This window comes from Populus nigra, chromosome 17, assembly GCF_951802175.1.
Source record: "Populus nigra chromosome 17, ddPopNigr1.1, whole genome shotgun sequence".
Classification (NCBI taxonomy): domain Eukaryota; kingdom Viridiplantae; phylum Streptophyta; class Magnoliopsida; order Malpighiales; family Salicaceae; genus Populus; species Populus nigra.
In genome coordinates, this window is record NC_084868.1 from 3,778,737 (window position 1) to 3,798,211 (window position 19,475).

The 19,475-nt window shown below is 33.3% G+C and overlaps 1 protein-coding gene and 1 pseudogene across 1 annotated transcript; both read left to right on the forward strand.

Moving 5' to 3' along the window:
* The first annotated feature begins 250 nt into the window (after positions 1-250).
* LOC133677734 (small nucleolar RNA R71) lies at positions 251-361 on the forward strand (annotated as a pseudogene).
* An 11,664-nt stretch (positions 362-12,025) lies between these two features.
* LOC133677484 (serine/threonine-protein kinase ATG1c-like) lies at positions 12,026-18,969 on the forward strand. Its single transcript, XM_062099575.1, has 13 exons — positions 12,026-12,688; positions 12,844-12,961; positions 13,032-13,090; positions 13,460-13,524; positions 13,960-14,053; positions 14,133-14,213; positions 14,383-14,491; positions 15,482-15,554; positions 15,633-16,015; positions 16,128-16,489; positions 17,079-17,361; positions 17,723-17,793; positions 18,506-18,969. The coding sequence occupies exons 1-13, from the start codon at positions 12,443-12,445 to the stop codon at positions 18,743-18,745; spliced, it is 2,184 nt and encodes a 727-aa protein (XP_061955559.1). The 5' UTR covers positions 12,026-12,442; the 3' UTR covers positions 18,746-18,969.
* The last annotated feature ends 506 nt before the right edge of the window (positions 18,970-19,475 follow it).

Below are 19,475 nucleotides of genomic sequence, written 5' to 3' on the forward strand. Positions count from 1 at the left end.
ACCTTGGAGGTCATGATCTTCCCTAAGGTTATACATACCTCCACTAGATGTATGAGGTTGAGTTTTACCTGGTGCCTTATAAGTACCTGTAATGTCTCAATTTTGAGCATTTTAAGCTACCAAGTCTAGATACTCCATTGCTTCATCAGGGTATTTATCTTTAAAAGTTCCATTGCACATCAATGCCACCATTTGCCTATCTTTAGGTGTTAATCCTTCATAAAAATGTGAAACTAATCTCCATGTTTCAAAACCATGATGAGGACATGTATTAAGCAAATCTTTATACCTATCCCAGCATTGGTAAAATATTTCTCCTGGCTTTTGAGTGAATATGGTTATTTATCTTTTGAAAGAGTTTGTTCTATGAGATGGAATTTTTTTAAAAAAAATTGTTGTTGCATTTCATTCCAAGCACGAATGGATCCTGACTTAAGATTTTATAGCCATGTTTTAGCTTTATCTTTTAAAGAAAAAGGAAAATTTTTTTAATCTGATGGTGTTTATGCTACAATTTAAGTCATTATAAGTGTTACAAACTTCTTCAAATTCTCTCAAATACAAGTATGGATTCTCTAGATCTAAACCATGAAAAGTAGGTAAAAGTTGAATAATGAATGGCTTAAAATTGAAGTGAGATGCATCATGAGGGAAAATTATACATGATGGTGCACTTGTTCTTGTATGATTCATGTGGTCTTTAAGTGTTCTAACTCGATTATTCTCGTTATGAAGTGACTGATTATCCTTTTCGGCCATGTTTTCTGAAAATGCTGAGGATTTCCTAGAAAGTCTACTACTTAATGTGTGTGTCCAAACTCTCATGTAAGTGCAAAAGAAAAGAAAAAGAAAAAGGAATAAACAAAGAAAAAAGATTAGAAAAACAATAAAAGTGAAAAGAAAAATAAAATAAAATATATAATTTATACAGTAACTTACCTTCCCGGCAACGACATCAAAACTTTGCCACGATCAAAAGATTAATGTCTTATCACAAGTGCAGGAGTGTCGAAGTAATAAATAACCCGGCAAGACTGTGGTTGAACCACAGGGAGGTAAACTATATAAAATTATAAACAACAAATAAAAAGGAGTTTAAGAGAACTTTTGATATGTGATATTGATGTAAGGATTAAACAAAGATAAAACAATTGTCAAGGTTAGAGGATCCACTAATGATATTTCAAATAAATATAGTATAAACTCCTTTTATTACTCAACTGGAAACCACACACAATGGAGGTTCCAATCGGATTATAAATTATTAACATGATTATATTAATTATCTTATTTTTGTAATGCCAATACTTGTAAATGTGATCAGGTATTTATGGTGATAACTTATGTTAACAACAAATCAAATTCTTTTCATAGCACAAGTGTCTGTTATACCATACAGTAGACTATGAAAGTGCCAAGTATTTGTTGTAACAAGAGTTGTACAACACAAATCTAGATTAACCATTTAACAAGTAAGGTATTAAGAGTGAGTAAGATAACAAATATAAAACATGTTAGTATCAAATAGTAAAGTCCATGTTGAGTTTATATTATACTTATTCTTACACCATTAATGTACCCTTTTCACCTTGATAAAATTAACTTAGCTAAACATCATGAAGAAGAAAAACATAAATAAACAATATAAGAACATAAACGTGATATATGTTAACTAAGTATAGTAAAGGAAATGAAAAGCATAAACAAGAGATTAATATAAATTAAAATAAAACTTGAACATTATAAAATACAAAGAAAGATAATGATCTTGATCTGAACACTAAGATGTCTAAATGTATGGCAACCTCTTTTTATAGGCTAAAATTCAGAACTATTGATTTGATGACTAATTATTGAGTGGGTGCCCACCTCTTGACTTGGTGACAACCATTATCTTCTTGTATGAACCAAACATCATTGCTATTATAATTTGAACAGGTAGTCCGCATGAAAGTTCTGGGCATTTGTCTCATCTTTCCAACAAAACAAGAATGAGCTCATTTGAACATCTAGAACTCGAGATATGGGTTGAACAATGTCTGGGCTGCAGGATGACACAACCAAAAGATTGATGTCTTCTCCCAAATGCAGGAGTGTCGAAGTAATAAATAACCCGGAAAGACCAGGGTCGAACCACATGGAGGTGAACTATATAAATTATCAATAATAAAATGAGAAAAGTTGAAGAGAACTTTTGAGATGTGATATTGATGTAAAGATTTAATCAAAGATAAAAACAGTTGTCAATGTTAGAAGATGCACTAATAGTATTTCAAATAAATATAATATAAACTCTTTTTATTACTCAATTGAAAACCACACACAAATGAGGTTTCAATCGGATGATTTATCATTATTAGCTCATTATAAATTATTAACCTGATCATATTAATCATCTTATCTAAGTAACACCATACTTGTAAATATTGTCAGGTATTCATGATGCTAACTTATGTTAACAACAAATCAAGTTCCTCTCATAACAACGATGTCGGTCGAAGACTATGAATGATCAAGCATTTGATGTACCAAGTGTTATACAATATAAATCTAGATAGTCATTTAACAAGTAAGGTATTAATAATTAGTAAGATAAAAAGATAAGACATGTTAATAGCAAACTTTCTTGGATATAAACATTGAAGTCCATGTTGAGTTTATATTATACATATTCTAACACCATTAGAGAAACCTTTTCAGCTTGACATAATTAACTTAGCTAAACATAATGAAGAAGAAGAACATAAATAAACTAGATAAGAACATAGTATGATGAAAAGTATAAACAAGAGATTAAAAAAGATATAAACATTGAAGTCCATGTTGAGTTTATATTATACATATTCTAACACCATGAGAGAAACCTTTTCAGCTTGACATAATTAACTTAGCTAAACATAATGAAGAAGAAGAACATAAATAAACTAAATAAGAACATAGTTATGATGAAAAGTATAAACAAGAGATTAATGAAAGCAAAACTAAAGCATTACAAAATATAAAGAAAGAAAGCAAGAACATGATTTTGATCTGAAAACCAAGATGACTAAATACATGGCAAATGCCTCCTTTTATAGGCTAAAATTCAGAACTATTGATTGGTTGACTAAGAAAATAGTTGGTGGTCAACCATTGACTTGATGGCTGATTTTTTACATTGTTGGCTGCTGGTTTTTGATATTGTTGGCAGGCTAAAACATCATTGCTAACATCAGAATTAGAGCTCATTGAGTTCATAAAAGTTGTGGGCAATTGTCTCAGTTTTTCAACAAAAAAAACCAGAGCTCATTTGGACTTTTAGAGCTCAAGATATGAGCTGAACACCGAACAGTGTCTGAGCTACAAGACAGATTTTGACTTCTCCATTGATGCAAGATTTGAACTTGAAAACGGCAGAATTTAGTCTTGGACTCCGCATGAAAGTTTTAGGCCTATATCTTAGCTTTCCATACATATAAAGCAGACCTAAATCTAAGGTCTACAACTCCTGTTATGATCCAATAATCGAATGGTGTTCTAGTTTGAACCAGCATCTCTTCTATTAGCCCTTTCTTTGTCTTCTTAATTTCAATAGTTAATCACATCAATCAATCATTTAAATTGTGAGATATACCTGCATTCAAAACAAGCATTTACCATAAATTAAAGATATATTATATTATCAGACTTGTTATTATAAAACATGCTTTAGTTAGGGAATTTAATGATACTTTAGTGCAATATGATGATATAAAGCCTTAATAAGAATGCACTTTTAAGTACTAATCATAGGACAGATTCCAACTTCTTTTTTGTTGCTACAATTTGAACTTGAAAAAGGTCATTTTGAATCTTGGACTCTTCATAAAAGTTTTAGGCCTTTGTATTAGTTTTCCATCCATATAAACCAGACCTAGATCCAAGTTCTACAGCTCCAGTTATGATCCAATAATCGAATGGTGTTCTAGTTTGAATTGAACCAACATCTCTTCTTTAAGCTTAGCCCTCTCTTTGTCTTCTCAATTTCAATAGTCAAACAAATCAATCAATTCTTTGAATTGATTAACATGCCTGCATTTAAAATGATCATTTACCATAAATTGAAGATATCTTATATTATCATACTTGCTATTATAAAACATGTTTAAGTTAGGGAATTTAATGATATTTTAAGTGCAATATGATGATATAAAACCTTGATAAAAATACACTTTTAAGTACTAATCACCATCCATAGAGGATACTGATCTGTAATCTCTGGTCTGATCTCTAGTGTCTTAACATCAATGCTCACACCACGTTTTGTAACTGTTTCCCTCAAACTTTGATCCATTCCAGTGCTTTCATGACTTGTCTCCCCATGCTTTTCACCATAAGGACAATTCTTTTTTTTATGCCCATATTGACCACACTGGAAGCATATCAGATACAACCCTTCATAGGTTATCTATTGAATACGTCGTCTTAATTTAAACTTCGATAACAACGGCTTCGTAAGATCAACTTCTACACATATTCATGCATAGTTTCCTTATGTGCCAATAGCAGTTGTTTGGTCAATCTTTAACGTTCTCCTGATATGGTTTTCGATCTTCCAAAACACCCCATTATCATAATATTCCATTGCTAGATCAGGCAATCTCACTCAAACTGCTACTCTATCAATCGTGGCTTCAAATAGATCAAAATTTGGATGTCACGGTCTCATAATGAGATAATGATCAGCAATCGTCCACGGTCCTCCAAAAAAAGGCAAAATCTCTATCATCTGAATTTGAAAATTTTGCCAGAAAAAAGTCATTACCCAAATCCATAAGTCCTAAATTCCCGTGAATCTTCCATAGTGATTATAGTCGTTGTAAGAGATAAGTGTAGCCTACTCGTCAACCCATAACTTTCACGATGATTGTTTGACGTCAGGGTGCCCTTATATGTTTTTTCTCCTCCATTGATAGTTTTATTAGTGGGCAGTCTCCCTCTCCACTTTCCTCTTCCTCATCTTCCTCGGACACATGGTGTTCCAGTTGGCTATCTTGCATTAACTGTTGTTCCAAAAAAGCAGAAACTAATAATGAGTCTTTTTAATAATTTTTTAATTTATTTTCTATGGTATCATATATCTATCGAGAATTTATTCATTCTTTTTTATTTTTGTATTTATTTTTTTAACTTTTATCTTGATTTTTAAGTTAAAATGAAGAAAAAACTAAAATTACAAAAATAAAAATATAATATTATAAGAAATAAAAATTTTATTTTTTTAAACAGATATATCTATTTAAATCCAAAACTCTTATCTTATCTTTAAACCAATTATTAATATTTAACATGTAAAGATTTAATTGAAAAAGTATAATTCATAGACTAAATTGTATTTACAAAAATTATGAGGACTAAAAAAATTGAAAATTATTCATATAATTTAAATTGGTTTAAGGAAAAGAGGTGTATGTTATTATATATATATATATATATATATATATATATATAGAGAGAGAGAGAGAGAGAGAGAGAGAGAGCTTAAATAAATTAATTAAAAGAGTTTAAGTAGATTAAGACATTGTCTAACAACACCTTGAAAATTTTAGCAATTGTTTTATGACTCTACTAGATTTCCCACTACCAAAAAAATTATCAAGTAGCAATGAAAATGCTGAAAAAAATATTATGCTGATAATTTTTGAAAACAATATTAATAAAATAAAAAAAAAATCAATTAAAATTCTATTAATAATGTGACACGTCGGTAATGTTAATAGAGTTGCCGACAAAATTTTCATCGATAATTTTAAGTGAATTAAAACCTGATAGTTTTCTCTCCCCTACTTCTTCTTCTTCTTCATTTTCTAAAAAACACAAAAATAATCCCCTTTTCAAATCTCTTCACATTGCAACAACCCTCTTGCAATTTCAGCCACTTAACTTGTCAGCGTCGACCCATATTTGTTAATAGCATCAAATTTGATCTCTTAGTTCTGTTTTTTTTTTTTGTCAAGTTTCATACCATCAAGTTAGTAAAACCTTCTATTTTTTTGTAACCCATTTATATTTCAAGTTAATTTATCAAAATTTATTTGTAGTATTTGTTGTTTGCTTGTATATTCAAGTGTTTTATAATTTTTTTCTAGATAATTTTTTTGTATTTGTAAATGTTGAAGTGATTTACTTTGATTAGTTAATGATTATTTGCATTGATAAGATAAATTTGTTTAGATTTTTAATTTACCTAAATTAGATAAAGAATTACTTGAGTTTATCTTATAGAATATAATATGAATATTTCTATAATTATCTAGTTTGTTTGGATAAATTATATAGGAAGTTCAAATAAGTTTTATATAAAAAAAGATAAATATAAGTTATCCAAAGATAACTGTAAGATAAGTGTTTTTGTGGAACACATTAGCATTTTTTTTAAGAACGTAATAGCCTAGAAAGCTTGAAGATACTGATTATCAAAGGTTTTTATCCTTATCAATTAGATGTGTATATAAGATAGGACAATTAGAAACATTTGGTAAAGCAACACTAACAACAAAGCAACAGTGACCAACCAATTAAAGAGTAACATAGAGTTTTGCAGCATATACTTTTGACACACGAACGAAATTTAAAGAAAATTCTCAATGAGAATTGTTTGCTGAAGAGTGGAGAGCCTACAAACTCCTATGGGGGAGTTTTTGTGTTAATTGTTAGCAATTATAAATTCTAGTTAGGATGCAATAGTTTGAAGATCATTATGTGTTTTGGCAAGCTACCGTGGTAGAAGACAAAATAAAGTGTTTGTCTTGACAAGTAAGGTAATATAGATACAAAGAATTTATGGTTGAAAATACTCATCTTGTAATCTTTTAAACTAGTGAGAATTATCTATCTTGGATTTGGCTGCTTTTAAGGGAGGTGTATTTTTTAAAAAGTTATTCAAAAGGTTTTCCTTTCATAACCAAATAACTTTTCATTTAAGTTTTCTGCACTTATATTTATTTAGTTACTGATTAGTGTTCTCAAAGTGTAGCAGATTGTTTCTTAGGATATATGGAATTTAAACAAGAATGTCAAGTGGTATCAAAGCAAGTTCACTCATTCTAAAGTGAGATCTATTTTTTTTAATGAACATATCAACACTAACTTCACTATCATAATTCAATTGTGATAACTATATCTATTGAAAGATGAGAATGAAAGCTTTTCGCAAAGCTCTAGTTGAGAAACATTTACAACTTACAAACTTAAATGTCATAGAATCATTCAAAGTGGTTGTTAATGAGAATCTCAAGAAAGATATCGATAACATCATTGGGATAACTAAAGAAACCTTATCAAAATAGGATAAGAAAGACTAAGAGGAGAGTTCTTCACACGTTTCTGAACAGTTATGAGAGAAAGAACCATCCTCGAAGATAAAACACAACCATCCTAAAAAGAACATTATTGGAAAAATGAATAAAGGTATGAGGTTAAGAAAAGGAGTTATCAATCAAGTCTTGCACGTGTGTTATTTGTCAAAGATTAAACCTAATAATGTTGAAGATGCCTGCTAGATGAAAACTGGATCAATGTCATGCATGAAGAACTCAAATGTACCCATTAACTAATTTCTTAAACAAAATCTCCTTTATGTTCTAGATTTGTTTTTAGGGAATGACATTTTAACAAACTTTTCAAAATTGTTTTTGACGTTCAGCATAACATTGACCTTTCAAACATAATTCCATCACCTAATTAAAAATAGCAAACCCCACGCTCAACTAGTGCATCTTAAAGTTGGTATACAATTATGACTTATAAAAGATCCTAGTTTATGAAAGTCTAGATTAGCTTAACATTTAGTCTTAAAAAGCTGAGTGGGATATATCATTACGTGACATGAATTGGGATCTCCAAAAATAAAGGAAAATTAGAAAAATAGAGTCGCTACCTGGTTTTTAAAGAAACTAAAAATTCTAAAATATATATTGGTTTCAGAGATTTGAATAAGGGTGTAATGACCCATTTTTAGATTATTTTCCCCCAAATTTACCCTTTTTCCTTATAGAAATTAAAAAGAAAACAAAAGCAATAATAATAAAAAAACTAACAATTGGCGAAAGCTAGCTGGGGAAGATTTCATATATATAAGTTGGAGTTTTGGATGGAATTGAGAGTCTAATCATACCCAATTGTACTCTCAAGATTGGAGAGATAATGTAAATTCAAGGTCAAATTAAATTATTATTGGACGAGTCTACATAAAAATTAAGTGTAGGGACATAATTAGATTTTTAATAGGCCAATTTGATTTAATCATGTGCCAAATTAAAAGATTTAATTATGTGTAAGGACTTAATTATACTTTTAATGTGTCAAATTTATTTTATTAGGGATTTAATTGGTGAAAACTTAAGTTTGGGAGCCTAATTTGGACTTAATAGAGAAGATTAAAATTTTAGAGAACTAAATTTAATTTTTACAAAGTCAATTAATTGGAATTAGGGATAATATTGCAAGAAAATCAATTAGGGGTTAAATTGAAGAAATTCATAGCTAATGATTTTCTTAAAAAGCCGTTAAACTTCAAGGACTTAATTCGGTTGAGAATAGGGGTGAAATTGAAGAAATTAAAAATTTAATGTTCAATTTGCATAAATCTAAAACCAAGAACCACAATGAAAAAGACGCTAAAATTTGAGGCTGATATTGAAGTTCAGCAGGGGAAAATTTGCATAAAATTAAAAGTTTAAGGTCAATTGGGGATGTAATTAAAAGAAATCAAAAGTCGAATGACTAAATTGAACTTTGATCAAATCCTTGAAAGCCAAAATGACATCGTTGCATTTAAATGAAATGTCACACTTTGACAAAAAAAAAAAGACATTGTTTAGACCAAACATTAACAAAAAAAGGGAAACCCAGACATCTTGTTCATCATCCCCTACCTTTTACCCGAAAAGGCTGTTCGGGTGGCTATGTTTTTAGAGCATTTAATGCTTCATCTCTCAACCAAATCGGACAAACCATACACCACTATGATGACCTGACATTGTGCTACACCCCAACGTAAATCTTCCCATTTGATTGCCTCTACAGCCGTCGTAGCACCACCTTAAAAAGACTAACCCGACTAGCCTTAGTAACCCAATTTTTACAAACCATGATGACACCTTTAAGCCAATGGTTAGGATCTTTTCCTCTTTAATCAAGGACCAGAATTGATCCTTGATAAAGATAAATTATTCCTCTTCTCTTCCCTGTAAATAGGAGTGGATTTTGAGCTTTAAAAGACATGAAAGTGAAGGGTAAAGTGAGCAAAAAGTATCTTAGGTCTGGTATGTTTGTCAGATTCATGTTATCTTGGACTTGGCTGACTGCCAAGTCCACATGCCTTGGGTTTGATATATTTTCCAGACTCACATTACCTCATTCCCTTGGGGGTGCCCAATGAAGGATGGTCGTTACCTTGGACTTGGTTAATTGTCAAGTCCAAGTACCTTGGGTTTGACATGTTTGCCAAACACATGTTACCTTAGACTTAGCTAACTATCAAGTCCAAGTACTTTGGGTGTGACATGTTTGCCAGACCCACGATATCTTGGACTTGGCTGATTACAAAGTCCAAGTGTAATGTACTTGGCTGACTGCCAAGTCCAAGTGTCTTGGGTTTAGCAAGTATGTCAGACTCATGTTACCTTGGACTTGGCTAAATGTCAAATCCAAGTATCTTGGGTCCAACATGTTTTCAAGACCCATGTTATCTTAGACTTGAAGGATTGCAAAGTCCAAATATCTTAGGTCTAGCATATTTATCAAACTTATGTTATATTGGACTTGGAGGCCTGCCAAGTCCAAGTGTTTTGAATCTGACATGTTTTCCAGACCCACGTTACCTTGGACTTGGCTAAATGCAGATCCAAGTATCTTAGATCAGACATGCTTTTCAGACTTATGTTATCTTGGACTTAGATGATTGTCAAGTCCAAGTGCCTTGGGTGTGGCATGTTTGCCAAACCCACATTACCTCATTCACTTGGGTGTGTCAAGGGAGGATGATTATTACCTTGGACTTGGCTAACTGCCAACTCTAAGTACTTTAGATCTAGCATATTTGTTAGACACACGTTGCCTTTGACTTGGCTAACTATCAAGTTCAAACACTTTAGATCTGACATATTTTCTAGACCCATGTTATCTTGGACATGGCTGACTGTCAAGTCCAAGTGTCTTGGAGTTGACATGTTTGTCAGACCTATATTATCTTGAACTTGGCTAACTTCTATGTCCAAGTAGGTTGGACTTGGTAAATGGCCAAGTCCAGGTACCTTGGGCCCGACATGTTTACCAGATCTACGTTATCATGGATTTGGTTGATTGCCAAGTCCATAAGCAATGAACTTAGCGGAATGCCAGGTCCAAGTGCCTTGGATCTGGCAAGTTTGTTAAGCCCACATTACCTCATTCTCTTAGGCATGCCAAGAAAGGATACACATTCCAATGGACGTGCTACAGACTTGATATACTGCTAAGCCTAACATACCCGAAGCTTGGCACACTACCAAGCTCAATAGTGTCAGGGTCTGGCTCGAGTGAGGCCTAGTATTCATGGGGTTTGGCACACTGCCAAGTCTAATCACATGTGAGTCTAGCTAGAGCAAACCTAGCGTGTCGAGATTTGGCACAATGACAAGCCCAATAATTGTTGTGTTTGAATAGTGTTAGACTCAATGTTCCTGGGGCTTAGCATATTACCAAGCCCAATAGCGTCTAGGTCTAGCTAGCGCCAAACCCAACATGCCTGGGACTTAACACACCACCAAGCCCTTGCGTGGCTGGGCTTGGCACACTGATAAGGTGCAAAACCAGCAACCAAAAGAACTTTGCAATTGAACTCGGTAAAACATCAACTTCTCTTTTACTAGCTCTTTTTTTACTAGTATTGTTAAACTCATCACTGTTAACGATCTAAAGCAGTCTTTGTTGAGAAAGATTGATGATCTTAACATCTTTGAAGTCAACTAAAGATCAACAAAAATTTTTAGTATTAATTACGCATAACAATATTTCGTTTCAAATTACAATATAGAACTAAAACAACAAACAAAGGTTGGTTATAATATGCTACTTTGATAAAAAAAAATCAAACCTTGAATGATATGAAGCTGCTGATGAAAACGAGGGCTTTCATCGAATCCTTCACATGTTATCTCCCCAATATCATCTCTATAACAAACTATCAAAAAAATAAACCTTTTATGGTATAAATGATAATTTTTGTATATTTTGATATGAATATCAACATTTATATAATGATATTCGTTTGAAACATCCATGCTTTAACTATTTGATTTATGCATTTCAAAATGCTATCAGTTGAGTCGTACACAACATAGTGCTAACATGTAGCTAGTGATGATTTAAAAAGGCAATGGTAAAATAAAACTACTATCCCCTCATATAATACTAAGTTAATAAAAAAATATTTATCAATTAGTTTCAGGGGGTGTTTGGAAGTGTGATAGCGATTCTTTTTCAAAGTTATTCGCTAAGAAATGCTTTAAAATAATATTTTTTATTTTTTTAAAAATAATTTTTGATATCAGCACATTAAAACAATTTGAAAACGCCAAAAAACTTTATTTGAAAAAAATAAAAAAAAATTTAATTTTTTTTTAAACACAAAAATAAACCTAAAATCCATAATTAAAACCACAGTAATGTCCAATGTAAAGAAGTTGTCCTTTAGACAACATGAGTTTTTCTTAAGTGAAATTATTGGATGGTTTTTTATTCGATTTTTCAATAAGAACACATGTCATGAAAGTTATAATGAAACGAGTTGTTTATTTATTTATCTCATCTTTTTTCTTTTTATATAATATTCTTATTTTTCATTGATTAGTATAAAACATAACACAAATGAAATTTAATGTTAGTTTCTTTATGGCCTCATCAAATAATCAAATTTGAATCCAGACGAGTTGACTCGACCTCGTGTTTTAGACTCATTATTATATCATCATGAACACAATTTCTTCGTTAAAATTAAAATTAGGTGAGTCAGATTTTGTCACGTTAAAATCACGACTCAGCTCGACTTATCGCGGCCCTATCTCTGCCTGCCTCCTCCAAAATTTATCGTTTAAAAGCCTTGAGCAGAAAAAAGAAAAAGAAAAGTTTATAATATTGATGTTAAATACAGTTTGTGAGAGAAATTTGGTAAATCTTTTTCAAGAATGAAATGCTAATATTAATAATAGCATATAATAAATAATCTTGAAAAGCTAATAACCTTTGTTTCCTTAAAATCCTCGCCCCCCCTCTCTCTCCATCGTTTCTTAACCCAATCCAATTCGTCGGATCCTTCAAATTTGGGTCAAATCACATCAATACACCCTCTCTAGCAAGCCAAGGTCAAACTTCATTTCCTGGAGCCGACACCGGGTTTGTATCCTAGCCAGGGTTCTTAGAAAGGAGGAGGAGGAGTTGAATTATGGCTCAGGCTACGGGGAGGAACGGCAGGGTAGTTGGAGACTACTTGGTGGGCAGGCAAATCGGGTCGGGTTCTTTCTCGGTAGTTTGGCACGCGAGACACCGAGTCCATGGAACCGAAGTAGCGATAAAAGAGATCGTTACGAATCGACTTAATAAGAAATTACAAGAGAGTCTTATGTCTGAAATTTTTATTTTGAAGAGGATTAACCATCCTAATATTATTCGCTTGCACGATATTATCGAGGTAGGTTTGTCTTTTTGTTTCCTTTTTTTTATTTTTTTAAAACATATCTAGTTATTATTATTTTTTTTGGAAAATCAGTATGCTGCTTTTAAATTATTTAAATTATTCATTAGTTTAATTATTCTGTGTTAATATTAAATATGATAATTAATTAGGCTCCGGGGAGAATACACATAGTATTGGAGTACTGCAAGGGTGGTGATCTTTCTATGTATATCCAACGCCATGGGAGAGTCCCAGAAGCAATTGCTAACCATTTCATGCAACAATTAGGTATTATATCCTCACTAACTTTGTTGCGTTTTGGATGGCCGGCGGAGTCTGATAGTATTGTGTTTCGCAGCTGCTGGTTTGCAAATTCTCCGGGACAATAATTTGATACACCGGGATCTTAAGCCACAGGTTTGGTTAATCCCTTGTTTCCTTGGATGGACGATTTTGATTATTGCATTAATCTGCTTCTAGTTTACATTATGTATAGATAGTCTGTTGTATTTGATTGCATTGGCTATAATAATGATATGCCAAATCAGAATATTCATGCAGGGAAACACTACAGTTTAGGTGATTGCGTGATCATGAGATTATAGCCCTGTTTTGTCAGCTTTAATGTAGAGCAATATATTAATTGGAAATTTGTAAGAAAAGTATACCGGCACATTTTTGTAGGATGAGTGGTTTGTTGATGTACGAGGATGTAGTTTCTTGTCTACTAATCTTGTCCTGAAGAAAGATTTTATATGTGTTGTACTTCATTTGTGATATGCACAGAATCTCCTCCTCTCCACAAGTGACGATAATGCAGTCCTGAAAATTGCAGACTTTGGATTTGCCAGGTATCTAATGATCATAATCTTCCTTATTATTTCTGTTCCTTACTCTTAACTTGGTCCAATCAGTGATTAGTGTTATTATTTTCTTTATAGAGAATTGGTTGAATATTGTCCTCTGCGCCATCCCTCCCTTCCCTGTGTGTTTTGCAACTCGGACCTAAACTAAAACCACTTGTGTTGACTTCCTATCTAAGTAGAAACACACCTCAACATGTTTAGATACTGAAGTTCTCTAATTTTAATGTAAACTAGTGTGCGCTCACACGCACACAAATAAATATATTAAGTATTAGCTTGAACTAATTGTTATGGATGCCAATTGTGTGTCCATGCTAGAGGTGTTGTAACAAACAAACCTGTGATAATAAGTTGTTTGTTTATTATGACTTTTATTAACATATGTTCCGAAATTAAAAGATTCTAGTTCCTTGTTGTCAGATCTCTACAACCTCGAGGCCTTGCAGAAACCTTGTGTGGCTCACCCCTCTACATGGCTCCAGAGATAATGCAACTTCAGAAGTATGATGCGAAGGTGAAATTCACTGTAATATGTGAAGTCTTAATGATATGTTTGTGAAATATTTCCTATTAACCTTGAGCTGAATACACAGGCAGATCTCTGGAGTGTTGGTGCCATTTTATTTCAGCTTGTGACAGGAAAAACCCCATTCACTGGAAACAATCAAATACAGGTTGGATTAGCTTTGTTTATGTGCAAAACCAAATGATTTTTTGGATTGATAAGCACGTAAACTTCTAGATTCCATGGGTTTGATAATAATTCTTAACCACTGTTAACCTAGTGATTTCCATGCGTTTATTGTTGCCTTACCAGTATATTCTCTATTTTGTGGTGCACAGTTGCTCCAGAACATTGTCAAATCAACTCAGTTGCAATTTCCTTTGGATAATAAGGATTTGAGTGCCGATTGTAAAGATTTATGCCAGAAATTGTTGCGTCGCAGTCCAGGTATAACATGCAATGTTGCTTGAAATTTGAATTTATATGGTTATAAAGTGAAAGCTTCAAGAAGTTGGGAGAAAAAGGAGTCCATGTTTACGCACACGTGATCATTAATATATTTTTTATTAATGCCATGTTGTATCAAATTTCATATAATTGCATGATTAAATGTTTGATGCATGTCTTCATCTGCATACAGCTGAAAGGCTTATGGATGTTCAAGAGATGGACCAAAGGAGTCACTTGTTCTTTTCTTTTTTTTTTAATTATTGAAAGGCTTATGGATGTTCAAGAGATTGAGTCACTTGTTCTTTGTTTTCTTTTTTTTATTGAAAGGCTTATGGATGTTCAAGAGATTGAGTCACTTGTTCAAAAAATAAAAGTTTTGTTAGCATATCATGTTCAATTTGAATTCATAAATTTCTAATTCTAGTTGAAATATTTTTCTTATTTCAAAGTCCAAGTATTGAACAACTACATGCAAAATCCAAATTTACCATCATAATCCTCAACCTTGTTACCAACTACGTTGAATGGTTGCATATAATGTCAGCGAACCATCTCAGCCCAAAAGTTTAAGCTATTGGTGAGGTCTCAAGAATAGTTTTATATTACTCTAACATATTCTTTTAAACGAAAGCTTTTTGAACCTGAAACTTGTACAAGTCTGCCACTACCTTGTGCTTAATTTTATTAATCCAATTAGAGAGAGGGGGAGGTGGTGAGATTATCATTAAGATTTTGATATCATGTCAAAGAATCATCTCGACCCAAAAGCTAAGTTGTGTAAAGTTTCAAAAATAGTTTTATATTACTTTTTAACATAAAGAACAACATAAAAAAAATTATGAGTCAGATTGGTATCACAAATTTGTTCCCCTCTATCCACATGCACTCAATCAACTACCTGTGTTAGAAAATTTGTTAACTGTGTTACAAATATTTGCTTAGCATCTTATTTCTTGTTTGTAAAAATTCTCTCTTCATATTATACAGTGGAACGACTTACATTTGAGGAGTTCTTTAATCACCCTTTTCTTTCTCAAAGGAAAAAAGACGAATCATTAAGGTACAACGAGAAAAAGCTCTCATGTCCATGATCTTAATATATGTTTATTTCAGACCTTAAACGATATGTGTTATGCAGTCACAGGAGATCTTCAAGGTCAGTAGATGGATTTCCTTTCTCTGAAAGCAATCTTGGAAGGAATGCTGATGACAATTCTCAGGAGGATTGTCTGCCTTTCCTTTTGGATGATGATTCTAGTGGTCTAGAGTGTAGCCCTTTTGTTTCTAAGAGGATGTCGCCGATGAAGTCCACCTATGGATTTTCTCTTAATTCAAGAGTTGGGGGAAGGGATGCAACATCTAATGTTCTCAATGATGTGGATTTTACTTCGAGATATGATAGTGCCAGACAGAACTTGGAAAATGCTAGTTTTAGGCCTGGTATCAATAAAGCATTGGATGAAAGTCTAAATGAACCTCCAAAATCCATCAACCAAATATCAGCGAACCTGAGATCAAGAGGTAGCATGAACTTCATTGTGTTCTGTTTTCTTCATAATAATGTACTTAGAAGTCCTAATAATACCATATCAAGGGATGAAAGTCTTTTACTTACTCTACAATTGTAATACAGTTGTGGATTCACTGGAGTTGATAGATCAAGATTATGTTATTGTTTCTGGACCCCCTTTGGACGTGTCATCTTCCACAGCAAGTACTTCCAAACCAAGCAATGCACAATGCAAGTCAGAGAGTCCTCCTCGAGCACCTGCCTACATAAACACTACTCCAAGTGTCCCCATGCCCATAATTAGCACTGCCAATAAAAATCTTTGCCTCTTTGGAAGCTTGGAAATCCCGAGCTCTGCTCCTGGGACTTCTGAAGGATCTGTTGATCTGGGAGATGCTTTGGAGCAGCCATCAACTCACTGCATGACTAGGATTAAGTCATTGCAGCAGTGTGCATCTGCCATAACTGAATTAGTGCTCGAAAAGGTAAAGTCTTTACTCTCTTTTGAACTAGTTTTTATACAATTCTCTTTAAAGTTCCCTGTGGAAGTTTGAAAATCATGTTTCTAGTTTAACCAGAGAAATGAAAGAAGAATATTTTATAGGCCTCTGTTGGCTAAAAAAAAATAGTGTTGCATATGCATGGTTAATTAGCTCATGCAGACAATAGAGTTTTATATGCATAGTACTGCTACTACTCATTTTGTTATTATTTTGAAACTTTTCATGCGGGTTACTTTCGAGTTAGAAGACATTTTCTTCTGCCTCACATGGCCAATACAGAAACGTTAATGGCACCATTGATGGGGGTTTTTTTGGGGGGAGGACACCACACCTTTTCTATTTCTTCCTTAACATTAGTTAGTATACCCATTGCATTGGAAGACCACTTGAGTTTTTGATGCACCTTGCTAAGTGATGGTCTTGCTTTGCACGTGTGATACCTGCCTCTGCTGTTGACTTTCTTTCCAAGCAATAAATTGACATGAATTTTCTTTTCTTCTACAAGTTTTATTACTCATAACTTAATACTGTTGGTGTTCTCAAATTAAAACTGTCATTGTCCTTGGTATAGATAAAGGCAAGTAAGCTACTGGAAGCATTCTCGATCCAACTTGTAATTCTTGCAATATGGAAGCAAGCACTTCATATCTGCCATACACAGGCTGCGTCAGCTATTGAAGGAAGTCCAAGCCAAGAGAGCTCAAGACTGAGGAGAAGCAGCAGCAAGAAGTATGGGACACCTGATACAGAAGATTGTCCTGATGTTGGGCCAGAGAATATGTCCGCTGAGATTGAGGGGGAATTTTTACAGGAAGTTGAGCGAGCAGAGGAGCTTTCCAAGGCTATTGAACCTGGTATGTGTTTGATATTCTGTATTCTCTGCAAATTTGTACAAGTTTTCTGTCTAGTGTCTTCCTTGTACCTTTTTTATCCCAGCATTAGAATATGTGATCCCAAAGTTAGGTGAATGGCGCACCTGATTGTCCTAGCATTGTTCCTATACAAAGTTGCAAAGTGCGATGGGTTTCAAACATTTATTTAACATGCTATAAGTTGACACACATTTACTTTTGAGTCAATCAATGGCACTTGTAATCCGTGCTCGTCTTGAAATGGCACCTTGTTGGTACCAAATGATAACTCTTCAGAATTTTTTCTTGTGATGTTACAAAAATCAAAACGAACAGGGTTCTCAATTATTCATAATGTTTGCAGGAAGTACAGTGATGCCTGATGCAATGGAGACAATATTTCAATCTGCCCTTTATCTGGGAAGAATTGGAGGGGTGAGTTAATTTTTGATGATTGCATTTGAACCATGAATTGCTCCTTCCTCTCCACATATTTTTTCTTTTCTAGGTAATGCCTTTGCACACCCACAAGTCTATTGGCACAGAATTTTGAAGTGATGTAAAAAATGTCTTCCCCAAATTGTATCGACTTATTATATTTTATAAAACTTAAGGATAATTTTGACATTTCATTTAAAAGAAGTTGTGCCAATGGCATCGCCCATCTTTTCCAACTTTTTCTTAACGCTTTCTAGTTGTCACTTATTGTTGAACACTTTAATATTGTACTGGGATATGAATAAAATGTAGGTCTGTAGAGATTCTTCTGGAGTAGAGGTCTCTACTTCAGATAGGCTTGAAAAACTGGAGTGTAATTTCTGGAATGGTGGCTACTAGTTCAGATGAACAACAGCCTTTAATAACCATGCTATGTGCATCTAGAATGGGGAAATTGCTTGTGCAGTGAACTGGGAGAAAAGAGTTACAAGATGGTTGAGTTTGTACAGCATTTAGTACTAATGAATGTTCTCTGGACTCGAGTCTTAACTTGTGTATCAGTTGTCTAATTACCATTGATACTTGAATTCATCTCCTTCACACAAAGAAGCATGTATGCAATTGTCAAAATGAAGCTATTGACACAAAATGTTGCTTTCAAGTAACTGGACAGTGCTAAAGAAAAATTGTTTTATTCATGTCATGGCAGGTTGATGAACTCATGGGTGATTTGGAAAAGGCAGCATTGCTATATTCAAAAGCAGTTCGTTTGTTAGTGTTCCTTCTAGTGGAAGCACCATCCCTTATCCTCAACCCTCCATTTTCTCTCACAAACTCGGATCGGTATAGGCTCCGCCGTTACATAGACATCCTTAATAATAGGCAAAACCATTCACGGCCTCCAAGGATGGCACCTCCCAAACGCGAGGATCAACAATGCCAGCCATAGGGCAAGATTTTTCCATTGTTTCTGGTGCCCTGCTCTGTTTTATCATGTAAAATAATTTGTTTGTACAGTTATTCTTTGAGTGAATGGGACTTGTTAGAGGCTAACCTGTGTATAATGGTGGGTGTGGAAAGGATGTTGCATCTTTCCTGTGTCTGTTATTTAAAGAATAATTAGGCAACCCTGGAAAATAAAATGAAAGGAAGAAAGCAATGTGCATTTGTTTCCGTCTTTTGTGTTGTCTTTTGCTTCATGCAGTCTGGGCACAGATAGAATGACACTCTTCTTATTTTCATTATTCCCGAGGTGTGATTCTCATGCCGAGGAAAGACATGCTAGCTATCATCTTCACAAAGTTGTCTTGTGTCCAGCATCTCTAGGGTTGATTGGGGTGATATTAACTGAGCCAGTATCCTGAGTTAATTGATTGTAGTCAAATAAAGTCGATTAACAAAGTTTTTCAAGGTTTAATGTTTAGGTGCGGAAGATTGTGACAGTGATTTTGATTCAAATTATTTTTTTATTTAAAAATATATTAAAATAATATTATTTTTATTGTTTAAAAATTATTTTTTATATTAGTAAATCAAAATAATTTAAAAATATAAAAAAATACGGTTTGTATCATATTCTCAAATAGATTTTCAATGTTGATAAGGATAACGGTAGTGAATCACGGTTGTGGTGTGGTTTGAGGTACGAACAGTTCATGATAACGTGGTAGATAGCATGT

Excerpts from the sequence above, each read along its gene's own strand:
- LOC133677484 (XM_062099575.1), top strand. The coding sequence starts at position 12,443 with ATGGCTCAGGCTACGGGGAGGAACGGCAGGGTAGTTGGAGACTACTTG. Across the intron at positions 12,962-13,031 it reads CCATTTCATGCAACAATTAG|CTGCTGGTTTGCAAATTCTC; the intron begins GTATTATATCCT and ends TGTGTTTCGCAG. Across the intron at positions 14,054-14,132 it reads TTCAGAAGTATGATGCGAAG|GCAGATCTCTGGAGTGTTGG; the intron begins GTGAAATTCACT and ends CTGAATACACAG.